The sequence below is a fragment of the Lepidochelys kempii genome, chromosome 3 (genome assembly GCF_965140285.1).
Source record: "Lepidochelys kempii isolate rLepKem1 chromosome 3, rLepKem1.hap1, whole genome shotgun sequence".
Taxonomy (NCBI): Eukaryota; Metazoa; Chordata; order Testudines; family Cheloniidae; genus Lepidochelys; species Lepidochelys kempii.
In genome coordinates this window covers 6951081-6974078 of record NC_136382.1, presented here as the reverse complement: position 1 = coordinate 6974078, position 22998 = coordinate 6951081, and the positions used below count along the sequence as shown (strand labels likewise).

The window sequence follows — 22998 nt, the reverse complement described above, 5'->3', positions numbered from 1 at the left end:
TGCCAGTGGGGGCTCTGCACCCACCAAATTTTCCCCTTGGGTGCTCCAGGGCTGGAGCACCCATGGAATCGGCGCCTAAGGCGCCCCTTTTGGCCGGTTAAATTTAGAAACCCTTTTAGAGCCGGTTCTCCCTCGCGGAACAACCGGTTCTAAAAGGGCTTCTAAATGTAACAACCGGTTCTAGCCAACCGGCTCCAGCTCACCACTGTTTGTATGTCCGTATAATTAGTGGGAATAACACCAGTCAAACTGGCACTTTGGTGTCTCAGCGGACAAAGTCGTGGGCCCAGAAAGGGAGGCAAGGGTTGGGAGATCTGGTCCTCTAGGTCACAGCTGGTTCCTCCTGCTGGGGGGCAGGGCCGCGTTGTGTTCTTGGAGCCCCGTCGCAGTGAGCTGCACTAGCAGGGGATGCCGCGTGCGGAGTCAGCCGGCTTTGCTGTTGTTGTAATGAAAGACCGCCAGGCTCAGTTCGGTGGTGAAGGTGCTTGGCCAGGCTTATTGTCAATAAAGCACAGCATTAGTGCCCTGGCCAGCGGGTCACAGGGACATTACCCCATGGACGCCTGTGACAAGGCAAAGACTCAATCAGGACACCAGGGTCCGGTCCCCTCGGCTGAGACAAAGGTGCCCCTCCTATAACTCGATACAAACAAGTTCCGTGTGACACTCCAGATGTTGTTCATTATCACCCTTATACCTTGTACCTGCTAGTTCGAACAAAACATGCTTTTCCATCTCCGTCATCCGAGCCTTATCTTACGAGGGGCCGGTGTGTTCCTGGGCCATCCCTTGGGAATTTGTTTAGGTAGTTACTCGAGAGCTCTGGGTGTTCTTGTACCATGTTCCCCAGTCAGGAGCGTGCTCACTTGGTTAGCCAATACATGGTGTCTTACTCTTCTGCCAAGGCCAGGTCTACTTTGGTTCACACTGCTAGTTATGTCTAGGGCTTCAGCAAGACCTACGTACAGCAGTTACGCACAGTAGCAGAGCTTTCACCCATCCTGCTGCAAGTGTCCCAAGCTCGGGGGCTCTCAGTCCTTCCCTTGGGGAGAATGTTTCGCATTCAGGCCGTTTCACTGGGAGGATGTTTTCCCTCATAATCAACCTACATTTGCATTTGCTTAATGTCATCCCATTATTCCTAATTATCCCCCGGTAGGGGTGTTATCCCTGTAGGGCACCCCACATACCTGGACATTGCATTACAGGGAACTTCACCTATCGTACGGCTCCTGGTGGCCACTTCCTTGGCCATGATGGCCAGTCCCAGAGGGTGTCTTCTCTACATGCCCTCTATAGGTTTTCTGGGGCCCAGGCCTCCAGCTCCCAAGATACCTAGGCTGCTCCCCTCTTTGCTGCACCTACCTCCCATGACAGCTAAGTTCCTTGGGAGTGATGGAGTTGTCACCTTCATGGGGGAAGATGGTGGGAGCAGGAGATGGGGCTTCGCAGGGCTAAGGCCTGGATCTCATCTCCGGAGGGGGTTAGAAGAACCAAATCTTATTGCCTTCAGAACTTAATGCACTTGATGTGGTGTTCCCAGAGACACAGCAGAGGAGGAAAGAGCAGGGGACAAAATACTCCATAGCTCCCACTGTGTTGGGGGATGGAAACCTAGGGCCAGACCCACAGTTGGTGCAAAATGATGTAGCTCCACTGACATCAATAGGGATACCCTGATTGACACCTGCTGAGGATCTGGCTCCTGGCCGAGGTCTGTCAGTCACTTGTATTTTTGCTCTATCCCTTGGCCGAGGCTCAGATACAACGGGGATGGGCACCATGACTAAGAACCTCGATGAAGAATGACAAAGCCGGAGGAAGTTCAGTTCTGCTCAGAACACGTGTTCCATGGTCATTCAACCTCAAATCTTTGGCTCTGATGGAGTTCCCGTGACTCAGAGTCGGTGCTGAAGATCACCCAGCTCTACTGAGTGACAGAGAATAGAATAGCAGACAGCCCAACCAAGTAACAATATAGATCCAGTAGTGTAGGGAGTCCAGTAGAAATGCCTCTAGTAATATACTGGAAACTATTTTTAATGGTCTCTGGTGATTCTAGTAGGAAGAGAGCCTGAGACATAAGCCCTTGTGTCAGAGGCCTGGTCTGGGGCAGGACCTGCTCACGGAATGTGGCAACAACAGGGCTGATATTGCAAAAATACACATTCCTAAGAAGTGCTAGTCACAAAGTACTTACGCAAACACATCCCAGTGGTATCAAAACATTCCAGTATCAAAAATTGTACAAAAATGTTTCCCAAGAATAACAGGAACACACTGATCCCTCCTAAAAGATAAGGTCAGGATGACAGTATGTAATAAAAATGTTTTAATCAAACCAACATGTACAAGATAATGAGTGATAACTAGCCACATCAGGGAGCAGTAACTATGTCAGAGGAGCAGTACTAACTTGTTTGTATCAGGATATAAAGATGTATCTCAGAGGGAGTATCTTTGGGATGGGCAGGGATGGTGTCCCTAGCCTCTGTTTGCCAGAAGCTGGGAATGGGCGACGGGATGGATCACTTGATGATTACCTGTTCTCTTCATTCCCTCTGGGGCACCTGGCACTGGCCACTGTCGGAAGACAGGATACTTCGCTAGATGGACCTTTGATCTGACCCAGTAGGGCCGTTCTTATGTTTGGCCTAGGGAGGAACGGAAAGTCCTGCCTTCACTGAGCTGGTCCATTGTTACGGGCATACATGTATTAGTGGTCTGGTAAAGTCTGCGGAATACTAGTATCCTGCTGCATCGACAATAAACCCGGCTGGGTGCCTTCATCCCTTAACAGATCTTGTGGTCATTGGGCAGTTTGCTCAAGGTCTGCTGTGCCACACACACAGCCAAAACCCACACACACACAGCCAAACATCTATCAACATCTAACCACAGTGATAACAAAAGCAGAGGATTGGAGTCACGGGTGATGGATTCTTCATAAAAGTGAGGGGGTCACGAGGCCTCACCCCCTCCATGGCCCTGTCCCTGCCCCGCCGCCTCCCCTGAGGCCCCACTCCCCAGCCAAGCCAAAAGCCGGAGCCAGGCTGGGGAGTTGCGGACCCTCCACCTGCTCAGGGTAGGGGGGCCTAAGAGCAGTCCCCGGCCTGTGTCCCTGCCTACCGGGCCCCTCACCCAGGGCAGGTGGAGGGTCTGTGGCTCCCTACAGCTGCCCACGTGACTCTTACCCCAACTCAGCTCCAGTTTTCGGTGGCAGGGCCTTGGGGGCCAAACAGCCACAGCCGGGCCATGGTAAGAGCTACGCTGGATGGAGAACCCGGGGGTGGGGACATAGGCTGGGGGTTGCTTTCGGCCCCCTACCCCTACCCCAGGCATGCGGAGGGTCCACAGCTCCCCACAGTTCCCCAGGCCACTTTTACCCGAGCCGGGCTTCAGCTTCCGGCCTAGCTGGTGGGCGGGACCTCGGGGGGAAGAAGGCCCATGGCGAAAAGTGGATGGGCCATGGCTCCTTGTCTCTCCCCATTCCAGCGCCCCGATTGGAGTTACAGAGCACCAGCTCAAGAAGCTGCATTTTACTGAAACTGAAAGTTTTCAGGGGCTGTTGGTAGGTTTTTTTATAGATGGCTCAGAGGGTGGACGTAATTTTAACGACCGTTGTGCCATCTGGTGGACAAAGGGTGTAGCACAAGTGAATGAAGTGAGCTGTAGCTCACGAAAGCTGATGCTCTAATAAATTGGTTAGTCTCTAAGGTGCCACAAGTCCTCCTTTTCTTTTTGCGAATACAGACTAACACGGCTGTTACTCTGAAACCTGTCAAGATAAGTCAAGTACATGCAGGAGCTGCAGCTTTATAGGCTTTTTGTTAGACCAGCTTCTGCTGGCGAGAGACAAGCTTTCGAGCGACACAGAGCTCTGCTTCAGCTGAGTGTGTCACAGCTAAATACAGGACCAAACAGATAGTTTAGCCCAAGTAGATAGCGCATCGTCTAAGGGACCGTTTGCGGTGAAGTGGCCTGTTAACTCCCTTATAGTCATAGGACGAAAGGGGGGTTAGTGAGTTACAGATTGTTGTAATAAGCCATAAATCCAGCGTCTTTATTAAGACCGTGCTTTTTAGTGTCCAGCAAAGTTATGAATTTCAGCTCCCAGGCTGGTCTTTTGAATGTGTTGTGCAGGTTTCCTTTGAGGACGAGGACTGAGAGATCAGCTATAGAGTGATCGCTCTGTGTAAAGTGCTCAGCCACGGGTGACAGTGCAGGGATTGTCTCGTTTCACCCCCGTAGTTGCTATGGGGGCGTTTAGTGCACTGGCTGCGATATGCCACATCTTGTGATAGGCATGTGTCGGACTCACGGATCTTGACAGGTGTTTTGATCATTGTAGCGGTGGAGGTAATGGCTGCAGGTTTGGCGTCTGTTGTTCTGGCAGGGTCTGGTGCCGGTTTGAATTGGTGTGTTCTAGTCTCTGGGGAGCTTGCTTCTGATGATGAGCTTGGAGAGACTGAGGGGTTGTTTGAAGGCCATAAGCGGGGGTTCAGGATAAGGTCCCTATTGAGTATGAGCTGTAGCTGTTTGATGATACCCCATATGGGTTCCAGTGTGGGGTGGTAGGTGACAACTAGAGGTGTGCAGTCGGAGGGGTTTTTATTTCTATATTGAAGCAGGTTCTCTCGGGCTATTTGAGTGGCCCATTCCATGATGTGATCTATTTCTCTGATGGAGTATCCTCGTTTGGTGAAGGTGGTTTAGCGTGTGTTAAGTGTATATCTCGGACTTTCTCCTCAGAGCATATTCTGTGGTATCTGAGGGCCTGGCTTTAGATAAGAGACTGCTCGGTGTGTTTGGGGTGGTTACCGGATCTATGAAGATAGGTGTGGTGATCCGTGGGTTTCTTGTATATAGTTCTCTGTAGGGTTCCAGAATCCTTTCAAGATCCATGGTTCCTGCACGTGCCAATCACCACATGTAGTGCACGAAATGCCCCAACAACAACTATGTGGGTGAAACCAGGTAATCGCTATGCTATCAAATGAACTCGCTCAGGAAAATGATAAAAGAACATTTGATGAACAACTCCAGGTGATCAAGTGCTGCTTTCCATGCATCCCTGATGGGTGTGTTTCTTGATCAAATCAAAGTCTTTGTAAGAGGAGTGCATATCAAGAAGTCCCATTCGCCGACTTCAGGCACAGATGACGACTGTTCATATAAGTCACAAGAATCACAGGAGCAGGAGGGAGTGGTCATGGGGAGTGGAGAACACAGGCAGGCCTAGTACTTGCTGTTATTCATTGGTAAGGCCACACATAAGAACATAAGCATGGCCATACTGGGTCAGACCAAAGGTCCATCTAGCCCAGTATCCTGTCTTCCAACAGTAGCCAATGCCAGGTGCTTCAGAGGGAGTGAACAGAACAGGGAATCATCAAGTGATCCATCCCCGGTTTCCCATTCCCAGCTTCTGGCAAACAGAGGCTAGGGACATCATCCCTGTCCATCCTGGCTAATAGTCATGGATGGACCTATCCTCCATGAACTTATCTAGTTCTTTTTTGAACCCTGTTGTAGTCTTGGCCTTCACAACATCCTCTGGCAAGGAGTTTCCACGGGATGACTGTGCGTTGTGTGAAGAAATACTTCCTTTTGTTTGTTTTAAACCTGCTGCCTGTTAATTTCATTTGGTGGCCCCTAGTTCTTGTGTTATGTGAAAGGGTACATAACACTTCCTTATTTACTTTCTCTACACCAGTCATGATTTTATAGACCTCAATCTTATCCCCCATTAGTTGTCTCTTTTCCAAACTGAAAAGTCCCAGTCTTATTAATCTCTCAACTTTATGGTCTCAAGTTGCAGTGGGGGAGGTTTAGATTGGATATTAGGAAAAACTTTTTCACTAAGAGGGTGGTGAAACACTGGAATGCGTTACCTAGGGAGGTGGTTGAATCTCCTTCCTTAGAGGTTTTTAAGGTCAGGCTTGACAAAGCCCTGGCTGGGATGATTTACCTGGGAATTGGTCCTGCTTTGAGCAGGGGGTTGGACTAGATGACCTTCTGGGGTCCCTTCCAACCCTGATATTCTATGATTCTATGATTCTCCTCACATGGAAGCTGTTCCAGACCCCTAATCATTCTAGCTGCCCTTTTCTCTACCTTTTCCAATTCCAATATATCTTTTTTAAGATGGGGCGACCGCATCTGCACACGGTATTGAAGATGTGGGCGTCCATAGATTTATATAGAGGCAATATGATATTTTTCTGTCACCACATATCCAAGTGCCTCTTAGCATCATTATTCCTTCCAAACCCAACACTCTAAGGTCCTGAATACTATCAGCTGTGATTGATGTCAATGTGCATTGAAAGCACTTAGCACCTTCCAGGACTGGATCCGAAGGAGCTTGCCCTAAGAACATATCCACTGGGCTGCTGATGGACGTCAACAATGGATGCAGCCAGACACAGTTTAGCTGCAAGTTCAGACAAGAGCAAACCGTATTGAGGCCTTTTTCAGTAGCCAGTTAAAACAAGCTCCAAGCAAGCCTGATTGATGCGGTGTTAAAAATACTGGCAGCTGCAGCATCCTTGTCTACACTAGGGCTCCCAACATTGTTAAACACTGGTGCAGGTGCGTTACGAGGCCAGCTTCTGATGGAGATTGGGCACGTGAATGGGAGTGAGCTCACGGAAGATCTCATGGGGGTGATGAAGGTAAATTGGGAAAACAACGGAACACGATGCCAGAGATAATATTGGCTCCCTTGATTGAGGTGGTATATCTGCCAGTCATTACCCGAGTTCATAATCTGGGGTTTGGCTACATCTTTGTGCAGTGTAGCCTACGGGATGGAGCATGGGACTAAGACTCAGGTGACCTTAGTTCTAGTCTCAGCTCTGCTGGGTGATCTTGGGCAAGTCAATTTCACCTCTCTGTGCCTCGGTTTCCCCATTTGTAAAATGGGGGATGGTGATACTGACCTTCATAAAGTACTTTAAGATCTACAGATGAAATATATAAGAGATTGGTATTATTATTGTTATGATAATATGATGATATTATTGTTATGATATGATATTGGTATTATTATTGTTATGAGCTGAGTGAAACCTTGTTACGGATTGAGCTAAAACATTGAGATCGATAGGCATGAACTCACCCTTCAATTAACATATCTGTAAGTATGAGCCACCAACTGAGACAAAAGGTGTGTGCGAACCCACCCAGGAGCTTTTGGCTTAGTATTGTTTTGGGTAGGTGGGGGGAGGGAGGAAAAGAGAGAATACACCGAAAATTGAGAACAGACAAGAACAAAGAGCCAGAAGCAAAAGGCAGGAAAGCCCAGCAGTAACCTGTGAGCACAGTGTGACCCTGGAAAAAGCTAGTGAGAGTGTTTGGGTCTGTTGGCTAAAGAGGCTTGGGGCTGAAGGCTAACAAATTGCTGTGCTTGTTCTTGGATCCCTCTAGCAAAGACATAGCTCAGTGTCTGTTTTTCGTAAATAAACAAAACTGTATCAGAGAAACACCTATCACCAGCTTCTACGCCCAGCTGGAACAACCTACTAGACCCCTGTCATAAATATAAAGGGAAGGGTAAACCCCTTTGAAATCCCTCCTGGCCAGGGGAAAGCTCCTCTCACCTGTAAAGGGTTAAGAAGCTAAAGGTAACCTCACTGGCACCTGACCAAAATGACCAATGAGGAGACAAGATACTTTCAAAAGCTGGGAGGAGGGAGAGAAACAAAGGGTCTGTGTGTCTGTCTTTGTCGGGGATAGACCAGGAATGGAGTCTTAGAACTTTTAGTAAGTAATCTAGCTAGGTATGTGTTAGATTATGATTTCTTTAAATGGCTGAGAAAAGAACTGTGCTGAATAGAATAACTATTTCTGTCTATCTTTTTTGTAACTTAAGGTTTTGCCTAGAGGGGTTCTCTATGTTTTTGAATCTAATTACCCTGTAAGATATCTACCATCCTGATTTTGCAGGGGGGATTTCTTTATTTCTATTTACTTCTATTTTTATTAAAAGTCTTCTTGTAAGAAACTGAATGCTTTTTCATTGTTCTCAGATCCAAGGGTTTGGGTCTGTGGTCACCTATGCAAATTGGTGAGGCTTTTTATCCAACATTTCCCAGGAAAGGGGGGGTGCAAGTGTTGGGAGGATTGTTCATTGTTCTTAAGATCCAAGGGTCTGGGTCTGTAGTCACCTAGGCAAATTGGTGAGGCTTTTTACCAAACCTTGTCCAGGAAGTGGGGTGCAAGGTTTTGGGAAGTATTCTGGGGGAAAGGGCGCGTCCAAACAGCTCTTCCCCAGTAACCAGTATTAGTTTGGTGGTGGTAGCGGCCAGTCCAAGGACAACGGGTGGAATATTTTGTACCTTGGGGAAGTTTTGACCTAAGCTGGTAAAGATAAGCTTAGGAGGTTTTTCATGCAGGTCCCCACATCTGTACCCTAGAGTTCAGAGTGGGGGAGGAACCTTGACAACCCCAAACTTTTGGCTAGCTGCTCAGGCCAAAAGCAGTAACATTATCGAGTCAGAGAATCATAGAACCAGAGGGTTAGAAGGGACTGCAAGGGTCATCTAATGTAAACCCTGCAGAGATGCAGGATTTGTTGTGTTTAAACCATCCCAGACAGATGCTATCCAGGCTCCTTCTGAAAATCTCCTGTGAAGGAGCTTCCACGAGCTCCCCAGGTGTCTGCTCCATTGTCCTGCTGTTCTTACAATGAGGAGGTTTTTCCTGAGATTTAATCTAAATCTGCTCTGCTGGAGTTTGACCCCCTGCCTCTCGCCCTGCCCTCTGTGGCAAGAGAGAACAGCTTTTCTCCATCTTTTTTATGGGAGCCTTTAAAATATTTGAAGACTGCTATCATCTCCTCTTCTCCAAACTAAATATACCCAGATCCTTCAGCCTGTGCTCATAGGGCTTGCATTCCATCCCTTTGATCATCTTCATTGCTCTCCTTTGGATCCTTTCCAGTGTCTCTTCATCCTTTCTATACATTGGTGACCAAAACTGGACACAGTCCTCCAGCTGAGGCCTGACCAGAACCAAGGAGACCGGTACTAGTACCTCCTGTGATTTGCTTACTATGCCTCTGTTAATGCAACCTAAAATTTTGTTTCCTTTTTTTGCAACAGCATCGCATTGCTGACTCATGTTGAGGTTGTGATCCACCACAACTCCCAGCTCCTTCTCAGCAGTGCTGCTGCCGAGCCAGTTATCTCCCATCCTGTATTTGTGCATTTGTTTTTTCTTCCCAATGCGTAGCACCTGCCACTTGTTTTTGCTCAATTTCATTGTGTTGTCTATAGCCCAGTTCTCCAATTTATCAAGATCCCTCTGAATCTTAGCTCTATCCTCCAAAGTGTTTACAACCCCCAACAGCTTTGTGTCATCTTCAAATTTGATCAGTGTGCTCTCTAGTCCTACATCCAGGTCACTGATAAAGATGTTAAACACCACCAGACCCAGAACAGATCCCTATGGAACCCCACTTGAGACCTCCCTCCAATCTGACATCATTCCATTACTAGTTACTCTTTGTGGTTGTTTAATCAATTATGTATCCACTTAATGGTAGTTCCACCAAGCCTGTATTTCTCCAGCTTACTTATCGGATTATTATTAGTATTCCTGACAGCTGCTTTCTGAAGACCCAGTAGCAGCTGTGGCCGAGATGGCTGTTTCCATCCCTGTCTGGCCGGGGTGAACAGCCTTTCCTTTAGGGTGTATTGTCACTTAGAGAACAGGCTGCTACCTGGGGCTGCCCCTTAGCTCTGTTTAGAAGGCTGGTGCAGAACGCACCTGTCACTGGCCAGGATCACGTTCCCTGGTGTTCGCAGCTCTGCCCTGGCTGTCAGCTGGTTTCCCGTCCACTGGCCCACATTGTCCTTTGCCCTGTTATCTCCTGTGACATCCCCCACTATGCTGAACCCTCTGCACTGCCTGCAGCTAACACTTCTTTGGTTGCTTTGCTCCCCTGAAGCACGAGGAGAAGAACAGCCGGAACTCCACGGTGGAGCAGCGGGTCCAGGAGCTGGAGCAGCGTTACAATGAGGCCAGCACGCTGCGGCACATCCAAGCCACGCTGCTCTACGACATGCAGGCCCAGATCCACAACATCTCCCTGCTGACCGAGTGGGCCCGGCGCAACCCCGGCTGCCTCCTTCCTGCCGAGATGAGGTCGCAGCAGGAGATGCACCATCCAGGTGATGGGGAATACCTGGGATGGGCGGGGGGCGAGGGGCTAGAATCCAGACTAGACGCCTGATCTAGCTAGTTCACATAACGATAGCAGTGAAAGCTGGGGCAGAATGGGCAGCAGCATGAGCTGTACAGCCCCGTCCTGGGTATGTACTTGAGCCGCTGGCCTGAGCTAGCAGCTTCACTGCGATTGGTGCCGGAGCTAGGTAGCACGATGAACGCTAACTCAGGTATGGCTACATGTGTCGTCCTCACACCTCCGACTGCAGGTCTGATGAAGAGGGGTGAAAGTCCCAAATAATTTCAACCGGGAGGAAGCAAGGCCATCTTTTTGTTACGTAGCTGTACCATGCTCAGCACAGTCGGAGATCGGGCCTGTTGCCATAAATGCCAATAGTAAAAAATAAGACTAGACTATGTCCTTGCATTTTATGGACTTTCGCTCCGTTTTTTAGGCCAAACGTTTCACAGTTAGATTTGGGGTGTCCAATTTGAGGCGCCCTGGGCTGTGATTGTCAGAATTACCGAGCACCTGCGGAACTGTCAGGCTGCATCTGGAGCTTCTCAGAGCCTCAGAAAAGATGGCCCTGAAGTCCTCTTGATGCTGGCGATATGCCCACACCATGTGGCAGGAGGCAGGTGTCCCGAGCACCTCCTGGCCCATGTACCACAAGTAGAGCTGACCCCAAAAGGTCAATTCATTTTCATGGAAAATTTTTCTCTCTTCTTGAAATTTTCCCGTTTTTTTTCATTGAAAAAATGAAAGTTTTTGGTTAAAAAAAATCATTTTTGGTACAATTTTTGAAAACCAAACCCCCAATTCTTTTTTTAAGCAAAACCTGAGGTGTTGGTTTTTTCTATTACCAAGAACTGAAGATCTTTTACCAAAAGGGTTTTGGTTTCTGGTTTTGTTTTTTTAGAAAAAGAGGAAAATTTCAACCAAAACTAATAATGCTCCTTTTGGTCAAAAACCCATTTTTCACCAAAAAGCTGCTGTGATTAAAACATCTCCACCAGATTCTCGCCGCTGCCCCGACTTGGAGCGCTCAGCTTGAGAAATCAGGTGGGCACGCTGGTCTGGGTTCTTGGCCCCCGTCGTAAGACTGAAAAGCACACGTGACTGTGCTTTCTGAGATGTGGATACTTATCCAGTAAGAAGCCGGCTGAGCCCAATGACTCCTTCTACACACGCTGATCAACAGGCCTGATTTGTTAATGCCATTCACCTACCAACCTGAATCCGATTTGAGCCAGTGGCGTTGGGAGGAAAGGCGCGTTAGTTGGTTACTGAGCCTATGAGCCAACCAGTCTAATTGTTTTCCATCATCCTTGTTTTAAATGAAGCCAGCTCTCTCAGCCTTAGGTACCATGATAGCTTGGCTCCAATTCCTCTGGCCACCAGGTACACATAAATAATTTCTCTTTGGAAGAGTAAATGGCCGGCTGGAAAAAGGAGAACTGGTGCTGGTGGTAATACCCTCACTAGGCAGCAGAAACTAGACCCAGTAGCCCCAGAGTGTCTCCCCTGTGAGATTTCCTTGCATGGTATTCTCACAGGGTTCCCTTTAGCAGCGCTGCCGGATCAGCTGGCCGGAAATAGTCCAGTGGAACTCTGAGACCAGTCCCTAAAGAGTGGCCTTGATTGGGTGCTTCTCCATTCCGTCCCCACTTCCCACAGCCAATGGGAGACCTCAAAGCAAACGGGCCCTCTGACTGGTGGCTTGGAATGTTGCAACGCCCATTCCTCCTTTCCCAATGTACTTTCATTGGCTGCCAGAGTTGTGACCTCATCCCTCGCTCTTCCCTCATGGGAAAAAAAAATGGCAATTCTCTCTTTATAACCCTCTCAATCCCACAAACTTGGCCATGCTTCTGGTTCGGTATTAGGGTCGGCTGGTGTAGCGTGGATAAGAGGAAGTGTATCTCTCTCATTCGTCCCCTGTTCCCTCCGCCTTTCTCTGCAAAGCTCGTCAGAGAATTTGTGTTCTCACTGATGATCTTCCTCAGCTTTCACTCAGTCTTTCCCCAGGCAAACCCTCCTTGGGTATGTCAACACTGGAGTGTAGACACAGGCTCTGACACATCTTGTGTCCCAACCCCCTAGTGGGAGGCAGGGGTGCCAGAATAGGGGGGGCCTAGGGGGCCATGGCCCTCCCACTTTTTACCGTCTGTAAGGACAAGCGACAGGTGGGAGGGGACAGCGCCTTGGGGGGGAAGGGGCGGTGCGAGGGCGTGGCCTTGGAGGAAGGGGCAGTGTGAGGGTGGGGTTTCTGTTTGAGGGGCGGCACGGGGACGGAGGCTCAGGGAAAAGGGGTGGTATGCGGGAGGGGCCTTGGGGGAAGGACGGTGCAACATTGGGGCCTCAGGGGGAAGGGTTGGCACGGGGGCGGTGGGGCCATGGTTTGGGCGCCAGTGGTCCCCCTACTGTTAGGAAGGTTCTGCCGCCCCAGAGGTGTGACTAAGGATGCTAGGGTTTGGCCACTTGTCCATACATCTTTAAGCTAAGAGTATCAAAGCCTAGTAATGTAAGGTGCATTATGGGAGGTTTGACACCTTTCTCTGAAGCATCCAGCACTGGCCACCTTTGGAGAATGGAAACAGAACTAGACCATTCTGTCCCAGTGTTGGAAGGGAAGAGCCCAGCAGAACTTTGAGCTCAGCAAAACTCTTGCCATTTCCACCTTAACTTAAAGGGCAAAGAAGCTTTAATTTAAAAACAAAGAACGTGTCATTCTAACAACTGCATGGAGGTCTGCACTCGTCGAGATGGGCCTGAACTGTGAATTTTATATCCAGAATCAGCTGTGAATCCAATCTGCTCAAGCTCAGGGGTTTCCACTTCCAGCTCAGAGACAGGTCCTAGCCACACAATTCTGGTTAGCATCCAGATTTGATTCCAGAAGTCCTGAAATTGTGGTTGAGTGTGGATATAGGGCTCTGGTTCAAACTCTATTCCCCTGTGCTCTGTGCAATGGATGGAGGTTTGTCTGTGAAAATCAGTCTTGCTCCCATTTTAGGATGGCCCGAGGGATAAAATAAAATGAAATAAATGCCAGTGAACTACTCCTCAGTCCATGTGGAATCCCAGAACTTAAATTTTGCCAGAGTAAATGGAGCTCATACCTCAAAAGTCTTAAGCTCTGATCTACATCTGGAACTCAGAAGTTTGTGTTTGAGTTCTAAACTCAGCCAAACAAGTCCTCCCTTCTTTGAGTGAAATGTTAAACTGTGTCTCTCTGTTTCCTGTCTTAGACGTGAAGCATGCAAAGAACTGCCCAATAGACTGTGCTTCCATTTACTACAATGGGATCCGGAGGTCTGGGGTCTACAGCATTATGCCCTCTGTCGGTGGGATGCCAATAGAAGTGCTGTGTGAAATGGACACGGAAGGTATAGTAAGAAGCGACCACATGCCTGAATGTCTTTTCTCATAAGGGTCAGGCAGGGCCCAAGGCACAACATCAGACTTCTGTGTACTCTGGATATGTACCTAGAGCACACTGCACCCTAGTACCTAGGCACAAGCTTCCTTGTAGAGATAGTCTCACCTACTGGAGTTCTGGAAGACCAGCTATAGGAACCCCAGTTGAAGTGTCTCATTGAGCTGCAGTGGTGGAGCTAATGCTTCTAGTCCCCAGGACCTATTCAAGCAAGGATGGATTCTCCATCTTGGTGCATCCCGCGCTGGAAGAGCTCATGGTGTTTGTGCTCTTGGAGCCTAGAGCCTGGGTTAAACGGGGGAAGGACAGTGTTACACTTTCAGGGTAACTGCACCTGTATTTCCTGTCCGTGGTCCCTCAAGGGCACACACATATGGTTTCAGGTTCCCAGGCATCATCTTTCTGGGGCAGAAACCTGCATCCCTCTTCCTCCTGATCAGGGTTTTAAGGCTGCACCTGTCAGAATGATCTAGTCATTACTTCGTCCTGCTTGAGTGCAGGGAACTGGACTAGATGACTTATTGAGGTCCCTTCCAGTCCTACACTTCAATGAGTCTGTGATTCTATTATTCTATACACTGGCATATCCCCAGCAAGACAGACTGCCTCAGGGTCAGCCCCTGTGCATTGCTTTCTCTCGGAGGACAATGGCAGTGTTTTTACCAGCGGGCACACAGTTCTTCCTTGCAGAAGAGTACATTTATTTTAAGGATAGAAAAGCATACAGAAAAAACACCTAAAACAATAAAATTCCCTGCACACGTACTAAGGACTCATCCACCAGGACTCACCCATCAGTCTTATAGGGCCCTAGTAGGCCAAAGACTTTCCAATCTTTCAGCAAGGGTTGGGGTTCCCCTAAAGCCCAAGATCTGTCTGCTTGTTGAATCAAAAGGAAGACCCCAAATCTTCCCAAACTCAGCCTTTATATCTCAATTTCTTTATTTGCCCATGACATCTCCGCTGGGACTGCCCTAAACCAGTATATGCAAACCACCCCAGGAGAATATTTCTCTGGAGCTGCATAGAATCTCTGAGACTACAGTAATCGCTCCCCGCTGTTTTCAGTCCCTGGCGGAGCTGTGGTAACCCTTCACCTATGGAGTTGCATGCCCACAATGATCCATAAACCAGTCATAAACTGAGAATCATAGAAATGTAGGGCTGGAAGGGACCTTGAGAGGTCATCAAATCCAGTTCCCTGTGCAGGGCAGAGGGACCAAGTAAACCTAGACCATCCCTGCCAGGGATTTGTCCAACCTGTTTTTAAAAAAACTTCAGTGATGGGGATCTCACAGCCTCCCTGGGAAGCCTGTTCCAGGGCTTAAATATCTCTATAGTTAGAAAGTTTTTCCTAATATCGAACCTGAATCATCCTTGCTGCAGATTCAGCCCATTCCTTCTTGTCCTGTGTTTAGTGGGCATGGAGAACAGCTGATCATAAGCCTCTTTATAACAGACCTTCTTGTATTTAAAGACTGTTACCAGGTCCGCCCCCCCATCTTCTTTTCTCGAGACTAAAGAGGCCGGATTAATGCAGGGGCTTTAGGGCTGCAGTCCAGGGCCCTGGGCTAAGGGGGGCCCCGGCGCAGCAGGGCTCAGGCAGGCTGCCTGCATGCTTTGGCCCCACGCCGCTCCCGGAAGCAGCCGGCTGCTGGCACGTCTCTGTAGTCCCTGGAGGAGGATGGAGGCGGCTCCGTGTGCTGCTACTGCCCCCAGCACCATCCCCAGTTCCTGGCCAATGGGAGCTGCGGGGGCAGTACTTGCGGGCGTGGGCAGCGCACGGAGACACGCTGTCCCCTTCCCCACAGGAGCGCGCAGAGACGTGCCAGCAGCCGGCCACTTCCGGGAGCGGCGTGGGTCCACGGCATGCAGGCAGGCAGCCTGCCTGAGCCCTACTGCGCCGCCAGCCGGGAGCTGCCTGTGGTAAGCATCTCCCGGCTGGAGCCTGCACCTCGCACCTGCTCCTGCGGCCCAACCCCCTGCCCCAGGTCAGAATCCGCCCCCTGCACCCAAACTCCCTCCCAGACCCCTCGCCCTCTCCTGTACCCCGACACTCCTGCCCCAGCCTGGAGCCCCATCCTGCACCCAAACTCCCTCCCAGAAAGAAACTAATATAATAGCGATTCTAAGGTAAGAAGTGGGCTATTTTGAATTAACTTAACTACATTCTACATGTTTTAAGACTGAAATGTAACCACAAAATGGCTTTATGTTTTTTAAAAGGCAAGTTTAGTATAGCATTAATAGCCTCGATGCCACAATCGTGATCATTTTGTTTTAAATGAGGAAAAAGACTTGTATACAGGAGCACCACAGAATCTAATAGCCCCGGGCCCACAGGAGAGTTAATCTGGCCCTGCTTACATATGCCACTCCTGTTAATACACCCCAGAAGGATATTAGCCTTTTTCACAACTGCATCACATGGTTACTCGTAGTCAGTTTGTGACCCATTGTGTGGTGGGGGGGATGTGAGAAAACCTGGATTTGTGCAGGAAATAGCCAGACTTGATTATCATGCACATTGTGTAAAGAGTTGTCATTTTGGATGGGCTATCACCAGCAGGAGAGTGAATTTGTGTGGGGGGGTGGAGGGTGAGAAAACCTGGATTTGTGCTGGAAATGGCCCACCTGATGATCACTTTAGATAAGCTATTACCAGCAGGACAGTGGGGTGGGAGGAGGTATTGGTTCATATTCTCTGTATATATATAAAGTCTGCTGCAGTTTCCACGGTATGCATCCGATGAAGTGAGCTGTAGCTCACGAAAGCTCATGCTCAAATAAATTGGTTAGTCTCTAAGGTGCCACAAGTCCTCCTTTTCTTTTGACCCATTACAGTATCTCCAAGAAAACCTGCACTTGCTCGCTATATCTGTCCTAGACAGCACAGTCTCACCCATTAGTGACTCGGAGGCAAGCAGAAAGGACGCCATTGGTAGCCATCAGAGACGCCTCCGTTAATCTGCAGTGATTGCATGGCTGCCTCACTGAGGTCCTCTAGAAGAGACACATGCTTCACGCAGTGTGGTTTTGGCTACGTGCACATCTGTGGTGCTCTGGAACCAATACATAATAATACCAACATGCTGGAATCTCCAGCCTATTTCATGCCTAAACGGCTTCTTTCTTCAAATTTACCAGCTTGATTCTGCCCTCAGGTATGCCCGCGTAAATGAGGAGTAACTGTTGCCGTCAGCACTGGTGTAGGACAGATCAGACTCGGTCTCTGTGATCTGTAAACTTCTCCACGGATACACATTGCAGGGTTATAACCACTGCAGAGCCAGCAGATCAGCTTTCCTCTGGGGGCTGGGGGTGTGGCAAGGGATGAAGAGGAGCAAAGTTAGTTGAAGACATCTCTGCAAGCAGGCCAGCTGGCCAATGTCAGTACAAGGCGGAGCTGAGTCAAGGTTTTGGCACAGGATGATGCTGGGTTCCTCACTAATGATGCTAATGGGAGACTCAAATCAGCGTCACCTCTCTCCCCTTGGCAGGTGGAGGTTGGACCGTCATCCAGCGGCGGCGGGACGGCTCGGTCAACTTCACCCGGACGTGGACCGAGTATAAAGACGGCTTTGGGGATTTAAACAGAGAGTTCTGGCTGGGTAACGAGAACATTCACAAGATGACGAACCAAGGGGACTACTCACTACGCATTGATTTGGAAGACTGGAATAACAAGCACAAGCACGCCTTCTACCAGCTTTTCAGGTAGGAGGGCACGGTGCCCTTCCCTGGGTTCCTGCTGCAGGCAAAGGGCCGTCTCCTGCAAGGCCTTAGCGCATGGAAATCCCACTGGAATTGGTGGAAGTTTTGGGCCCAGAAGGCTTGTGGGATTGGCCCCAAGTTATGGTTAGTTCCTGGTCTATTTGCTTGATTCCCATAACAAGTGCCGTGGAGGGTAAGGCCTCACTTCCTGGTCAGATGTGTGTTGTTTTGGTTTAGGAACATACTGTAGAAACACAGCAGTTGCCATAGTGGATCAAACCAGGGCCATCCATGCTGATGTCCTGTTTCCAATAGTGACCAGCCCCAGAGGCATTCCAGGAAGGGACAAGAATCCTCCTAGTGGACAAGTATGGAGTAACTGGCCCAGAGGGGAAGTGTCTGCCTGACCCTCGCCGGGGGGTGCCTCCATCGCAGTGGGGAGATGTGATTCGCAGACATACACGGCTAGCTCTGCTTGGCCCAGCACCTGAAAATAGCAGTGTGGGTTCAGGAGGGCCAGCTGGCTGCGTGCGTGTCTAGGAGGTCCGATAGGCTTGTATTTGGGTAGCTGGTCCCACTTGCCACGGCTGCCCTGTGATAGATCCTCGCTCAAGCAGAGCTAGTGCGTGTAAGCCCGCCGAAGCTGGAAATCACACCTCCTGAGTGCCGTGCAGACATCACCCTGGGGGTTAATTTATGCCCTACAGCCATGGCAGCTCCTGCTTTTCAGTCTGCAGGTCCACCAATCCCTGGTGCATGGAGCTGATCCAAAGTCTGCTGGAGTCATTGGAAAGACTTCCATTTGACCTTAGTGGGTAGGGTTGCCAACTTTCTAATTCCAGAAAACCGAACACCCTTGCCCCGCCCACTGCCCCCTTCCCTGAGGCCCTGCCCCGCCCCTTCCCAAGGCCCGACCCCCTGCTCACTCCGTGGTCTCTCCCCCCCCCCGCCCCCGTCGCTTGCTCTCCCCCACCCTCTCTCACATGCTCATTTTCACTGCAAGGCCCAAACAGGCGTATTTCTTGTTCTGAGCAGTAGTTCAGGGTATATTTGTTACAGGGCGCTACAGCTGGCAGCAAAATAGTCAAAAAGGGTCATTTAAAAAAAAAATGGCATTTCATCAAGGTTTTCACAATTCTTTCCCTCCCCTTGTCCCATTTTTCGTAACCAGCTCCATGGCTTTTGTTCACTAAAGTTACTGTAATTTTGTGTGTGGAATTAGGACCACACCTTATCACCGCTGCCCTGGGTCCATTAAAGGCCCACTCCTGAAGCCCAAATACAAATCCACAGAGCACAGCCACAGAAATGCACCTGTCCAGATATCTGTATAAATAAATCTGTAGAAACTGACTCCCACACCAACATGCAGATACACACGTGTATTCATGTGTACACTTCTAGCATGCACTAACATATGCACTTCCGCATTATGTAATATTTTACAACGGTTGTTTTGTGCCTGGAGACCCCAACTAAGATCAGGGCTCCAGGCTGGAAGGTGTTGGACACACACATAAAAAGCGAGAGTCTGCAACAAAGGGTTTATAATGTTGCTAGACAAAGGTGGGAAGAAATGTCTGATACATTGGCTCTTCTGCAATTACTAGTCAACAACATTTGCCTTTTTCAGAAATAATACATTGCTTTGGGAGTTCCCTCCTCTTTTGAACACTTGTTATGAAATGAATACGCACATATTTTATGTTATCCATTTTTTTTGTGCGCAAGCCAGCAAAAGGAATGAAAGTCAAAGAGTTAGGCTGCAAATTTTATTCACACAGGTATACACACACCTCCCTACATACAGACACACAGTCTCTTACAGACATACAATGCATGCACGCACATACTTGCCGACAGAGACACTTTTTCATACACTTTCCCAGGGGCTGCCTAAATCACCCAGCCGGGAAGGGAGGAGGGTGGGCTGGAGGGGAAAAGTTGGGGGTGGGGGTGGAGGAGAGAGGATGGGGAGGGAAAGAGACCAAGGAAGAGAGCAGGGTGGGGGTGAGAGGGGGCAGTGAAGGAGAGAGGAGGGGATGTGGGGTGGATGTGGGGTGGATGGGGATGCAGTGGCAGAAGGCTACAGGTGCATGAGGATGTGGGGGGCACAGGGGTGTATAGGGACATAATGGGAGTGCAGCAGTGTATGGAGGTGAATGGGGTGCAGGGCTGTGGGGGGTGGGGGACATGGGGGTGCCGGCTCTGGGAGGTGGAGAGGATGGGTGGGAGAGCGCTGTAAGGGGTACAGGGATGGGATGGGTAGGTGTGGGGGGCAGGACAGGATGGGATGGAGGAGGGATGCGGTGAGGGGGATGGATGTGCAGGGGGTGGGTCAGAGAGGGATGCAGTGACAGGGGGATGGGGATGCAGGGGGGTGAGATGGGGAGGGATGCGGGGGGAGGGATGGGGATGCGGGGGGGTGGGTCGGGGAGGGATGCAGTGACAGGGGGATGGGAATGCAGGGGACGGGGAGGGATGCGGTGAGGGGGATGGAGGTGTAGGGGTTTGGGATGGGGACGAATACAGTGATGGGGGGGATGGGGATGCGGGGAGTGGGACAGGGAGGGATGCAGTGAAAGGGATGGGGATGCAGGGGGTTGGGGCGGGGAGGGATCACATATTCCCGAACGGAGAGAGAGGGCGTTGGGCCCTGAACTGGCAAGATGCAGTTACACTGAGCATGCCCAGCCTAGATAACTGGATGCAGATGGATGCGCTGCAAGAATAAAGCTTGCAATGCCCAGCTTGGAAAGGAGATGTAGAAACCCCAGGAGACAATCCAGCCCGTTTCCTCTTGTTTGCAGCATTGAGGATGAGGCAAACTATTACCGCCTGCATGTGGAAGGCTTCAGTGGGACAGTGGAGGATTCATTTGCCTGGTACCACAACAAGAGGAGTTTCAGCACGCCTGACACGGGGAACATCTGTGCCGAGATCTCCCACGGGGGCTGGTGGTATCATCAGTGCTTCTTCTCCAACCTCAATGGCGTGTACTACAAGGTACGGTGGCCACGAAAGGACATAGGCATTGCTGCTTCGTGGGTGAGGCTGCATGGAAGCTGTTGTTCATCATATAACAGCAGCTCCTCTTTGCCTGCCCAACCACCCAGCTACAAGGCTCTCCCTCATTGCTTTGAGATACCCTGATTTGTTGGAATTATTAATAATATTTGAAGTTATTAATATGAATATGAGAAACCACCAAACACAAATTTAACTATACATTCCTTTATTAAATCCCAAGGCCAAATGGTACCGTGTACAATTGTTCTAAACATGCCTAACTAATAAGAAAGGCTAAGATTTTGTCACGCATATTTTTAGTAAAAGTCAAGGACAGGTCACGGGCAGTAAAGAAAAATTCACGGAAGCCCATGACCTGTCCATGACTGTTACTAAAAATATGCGTGACAAAATGGGGAGCTGCCGGATTTCCCCACCCCCACCCCTCTGCCGCCTGCAGCAGCTGGGAGCTGTGGGGCAGCCGAGCGAGGGGACCCCCTGAGTTCTGAGCTATGGCGGGCAGCGGGAGGACCCTGCAGCTCCTAGCCGCCGAGAGCTGAAGTCATGGAGATCTCTGGAAGTCATGGATTCCGTGACCTCCATGACAAAATCATAGCCTTACTAATAAGCAATTTACTACATCCAAAAAGTAACAAAACATTTATAAGCATTTGATCAAGATACTTACAAATGGGCTAAGCCCAGCGGTGCTTAGACCCATGTTGGTCGGCTCCAATGTGGTCAGGCAGGAATTAGCAAAGAACCCTTTAAGAGTTTACTTTTTATACCCTTTGACAAAAACGTGATGTCGTTGCCAATTACTGACTTCAGCTAAAAACAGCCTGAGACAGTTCATCTTAATCCAGATCATATTTTCAACCTTCTTTTTCCCAAAGTCTTTTCTCCTTAGCACTTCCCCTCCCAGCTGCCCAGCAGCTCATAGAATCTCAGAGTTGGAAGGGACCTCACGAGGTCATCTAGACCAACCCCCTGCTCAAAGCAGGACCAATCCCCAGTTTTTGCCCCAGATCCCTAAATGGCCCCCTCAAGGATTGAACTCACAACCCTGGGTTTAGCAGGCCAATGCTCAAACCACTGAGCGATCCCTCCCACCTCTTTCATTACACCTGGGTTCACATGGGAAATACCACTGGTGTGTGGGGTGGGACGGTCTCTGTTGACTCCTTTGAAGAGACATTCTCTTTGTCTTATTGAAACCCATCTACAGTCACCCTGTTCATCAGCGGCCTTCTTCTTAAGCATTTCTCCTTACTTCATCAGCTATTCTTTGAACGATTCATCCTCCCTGCTTCATTTCTTTTGGCCTTATAATTCATTATTTTTAAGGCCTTCCTTCTACTTGCTAGTCAGGGCCTTTTGTTACAACACATGTGCATATTTCTTTAACCTAACTCAAACTAACTCTAATTCTTTAACTTTTTTTTTTTTTTGGTCCTACAGACATAGTAGAAAATAGAACTGTCTTCTGCTTCCAGGCAACCTCATCCTTTCTCTTGGGTAGATGGGCCTGCGCCCGCTGGAAGGGAGGGGAAACCCAGCTGAATTCTGTTCTTGTAGATTTCGTGCCTGAGTGTTTTCATCACTGAGCCTGTAAATAAATTATCATCCAGTGAAAACAATCCAGGTTGTACAACCTATCATGCCAATTGCCAGGCCTTCAACGTCTGGTGGGAGATGATTCCAGATGCCAGGGAATGTTCGTATAGTGCTGCGCGCACTGGCAGCACTAGGAAAGATCAGCAGCTCCCCCATGGCTGAAGCTGCAGGGGTACCTCAGCTGTACTCCCTAGGGCACTGGGAGGTTCTGGTTTCAAATGACTCTTCTGCCACTTCTGAATGTCCCCTATGCCTCACATTCTCCTTCTCTCTGTCACAGGGGGGCAGGTACTCCATAAAAAACCGCAAGATCCTGGGGCCAGATGGCATTGTGTGGTACACCTGGAAAGACACTGATTACTACTCCCTGAAGAAAGTCACCATGATGATCCGTCCACGCACCTTCCGACCCCATCTCTCCCCATGAAGGGACTGGGGATGTTTCTCCTCTCAGCTGATCCCCAGCTCCAGAAAGGGATGGACGGGAGTGGCTTGTTATAGCTGGAGATGGACTGACTCCGGAGACCACGGCGTCCCCAAAATATCATCCTGCTTCTGCCTTTGGGGCAGGGTCAAGAGAATGAAGACAACCAAGAAAGAAAGAAAGGCCTTCAGTGTGTGGTTAAATGGTGAAGCCCTGTGTTACCAAGGCCAGTTTGAGTGAAATCTTATTGTTCAACACTCTCCTAGACTGGACCTACCAAAGGCTGAGAACAGGCCAAAGATGGAAGATCGTGGTCCAAGAGGATCCCATTTTTTAGGGGAACTATTTAAATGTTTTAAAACTTTTCATGAGATACTGCCATGTAGTGACTTCAGGGACTGCAGTGCTGCCCTCTGCTGGAGGAATGCTGGACTTGCTTGCACTCCGTATGACAGTGCCCTTGGCTGGCTGGGCTCACGGAGCTGCCCCTTCGGCTTCTCAGGTGTGTTGGCCCAAATCCAGATGCCACCTTTTGATGGCTCTGGATGGATTCAGGCATGGATTGTTGGCTGGAGACCCTAGATGCTCTTGGTGTGAGCTCAAGAACGAATGATGACCTCG

The 22998-nt window shown here is 49.5% G+C and overlaps 1 protein-coding gene across 1 annotated transcript in view; it reads left to right on the top strand.

The window, feature by feature from the left end:
- The window catches only part of LOC140908096 (fibrinogen-like protein 1), a 34408-nt gene extending 12028 nt beyond the window's left edge, over positions 1 to 22380 (top strand). Inside the window, exons 2-6 of the mRNA XM_073335071.1 lie at positions 9956 to 10178; positions 13426 to 13563; positions 17114 to 17330; positions 20138 to 20333; positions 22234 to 22380. Of these exons, the coding sequence (XP_073191172.1) occupies positions 9956 to 10178; positions 13426 to 13563; positions 17114 to 17330; positions 20138 to 20333; positions 22234 to 22380 (921 nt within the window). The remainder of the gene's footprint in view (positions 1 to 9955; positions 10179 to 13425; positions 13564 to 17113; positions 17331 to 20137; positions 20334 to 22233) is intronic.
- Positions 22381 to 22998: the final 618 nt, after the last annotated feature.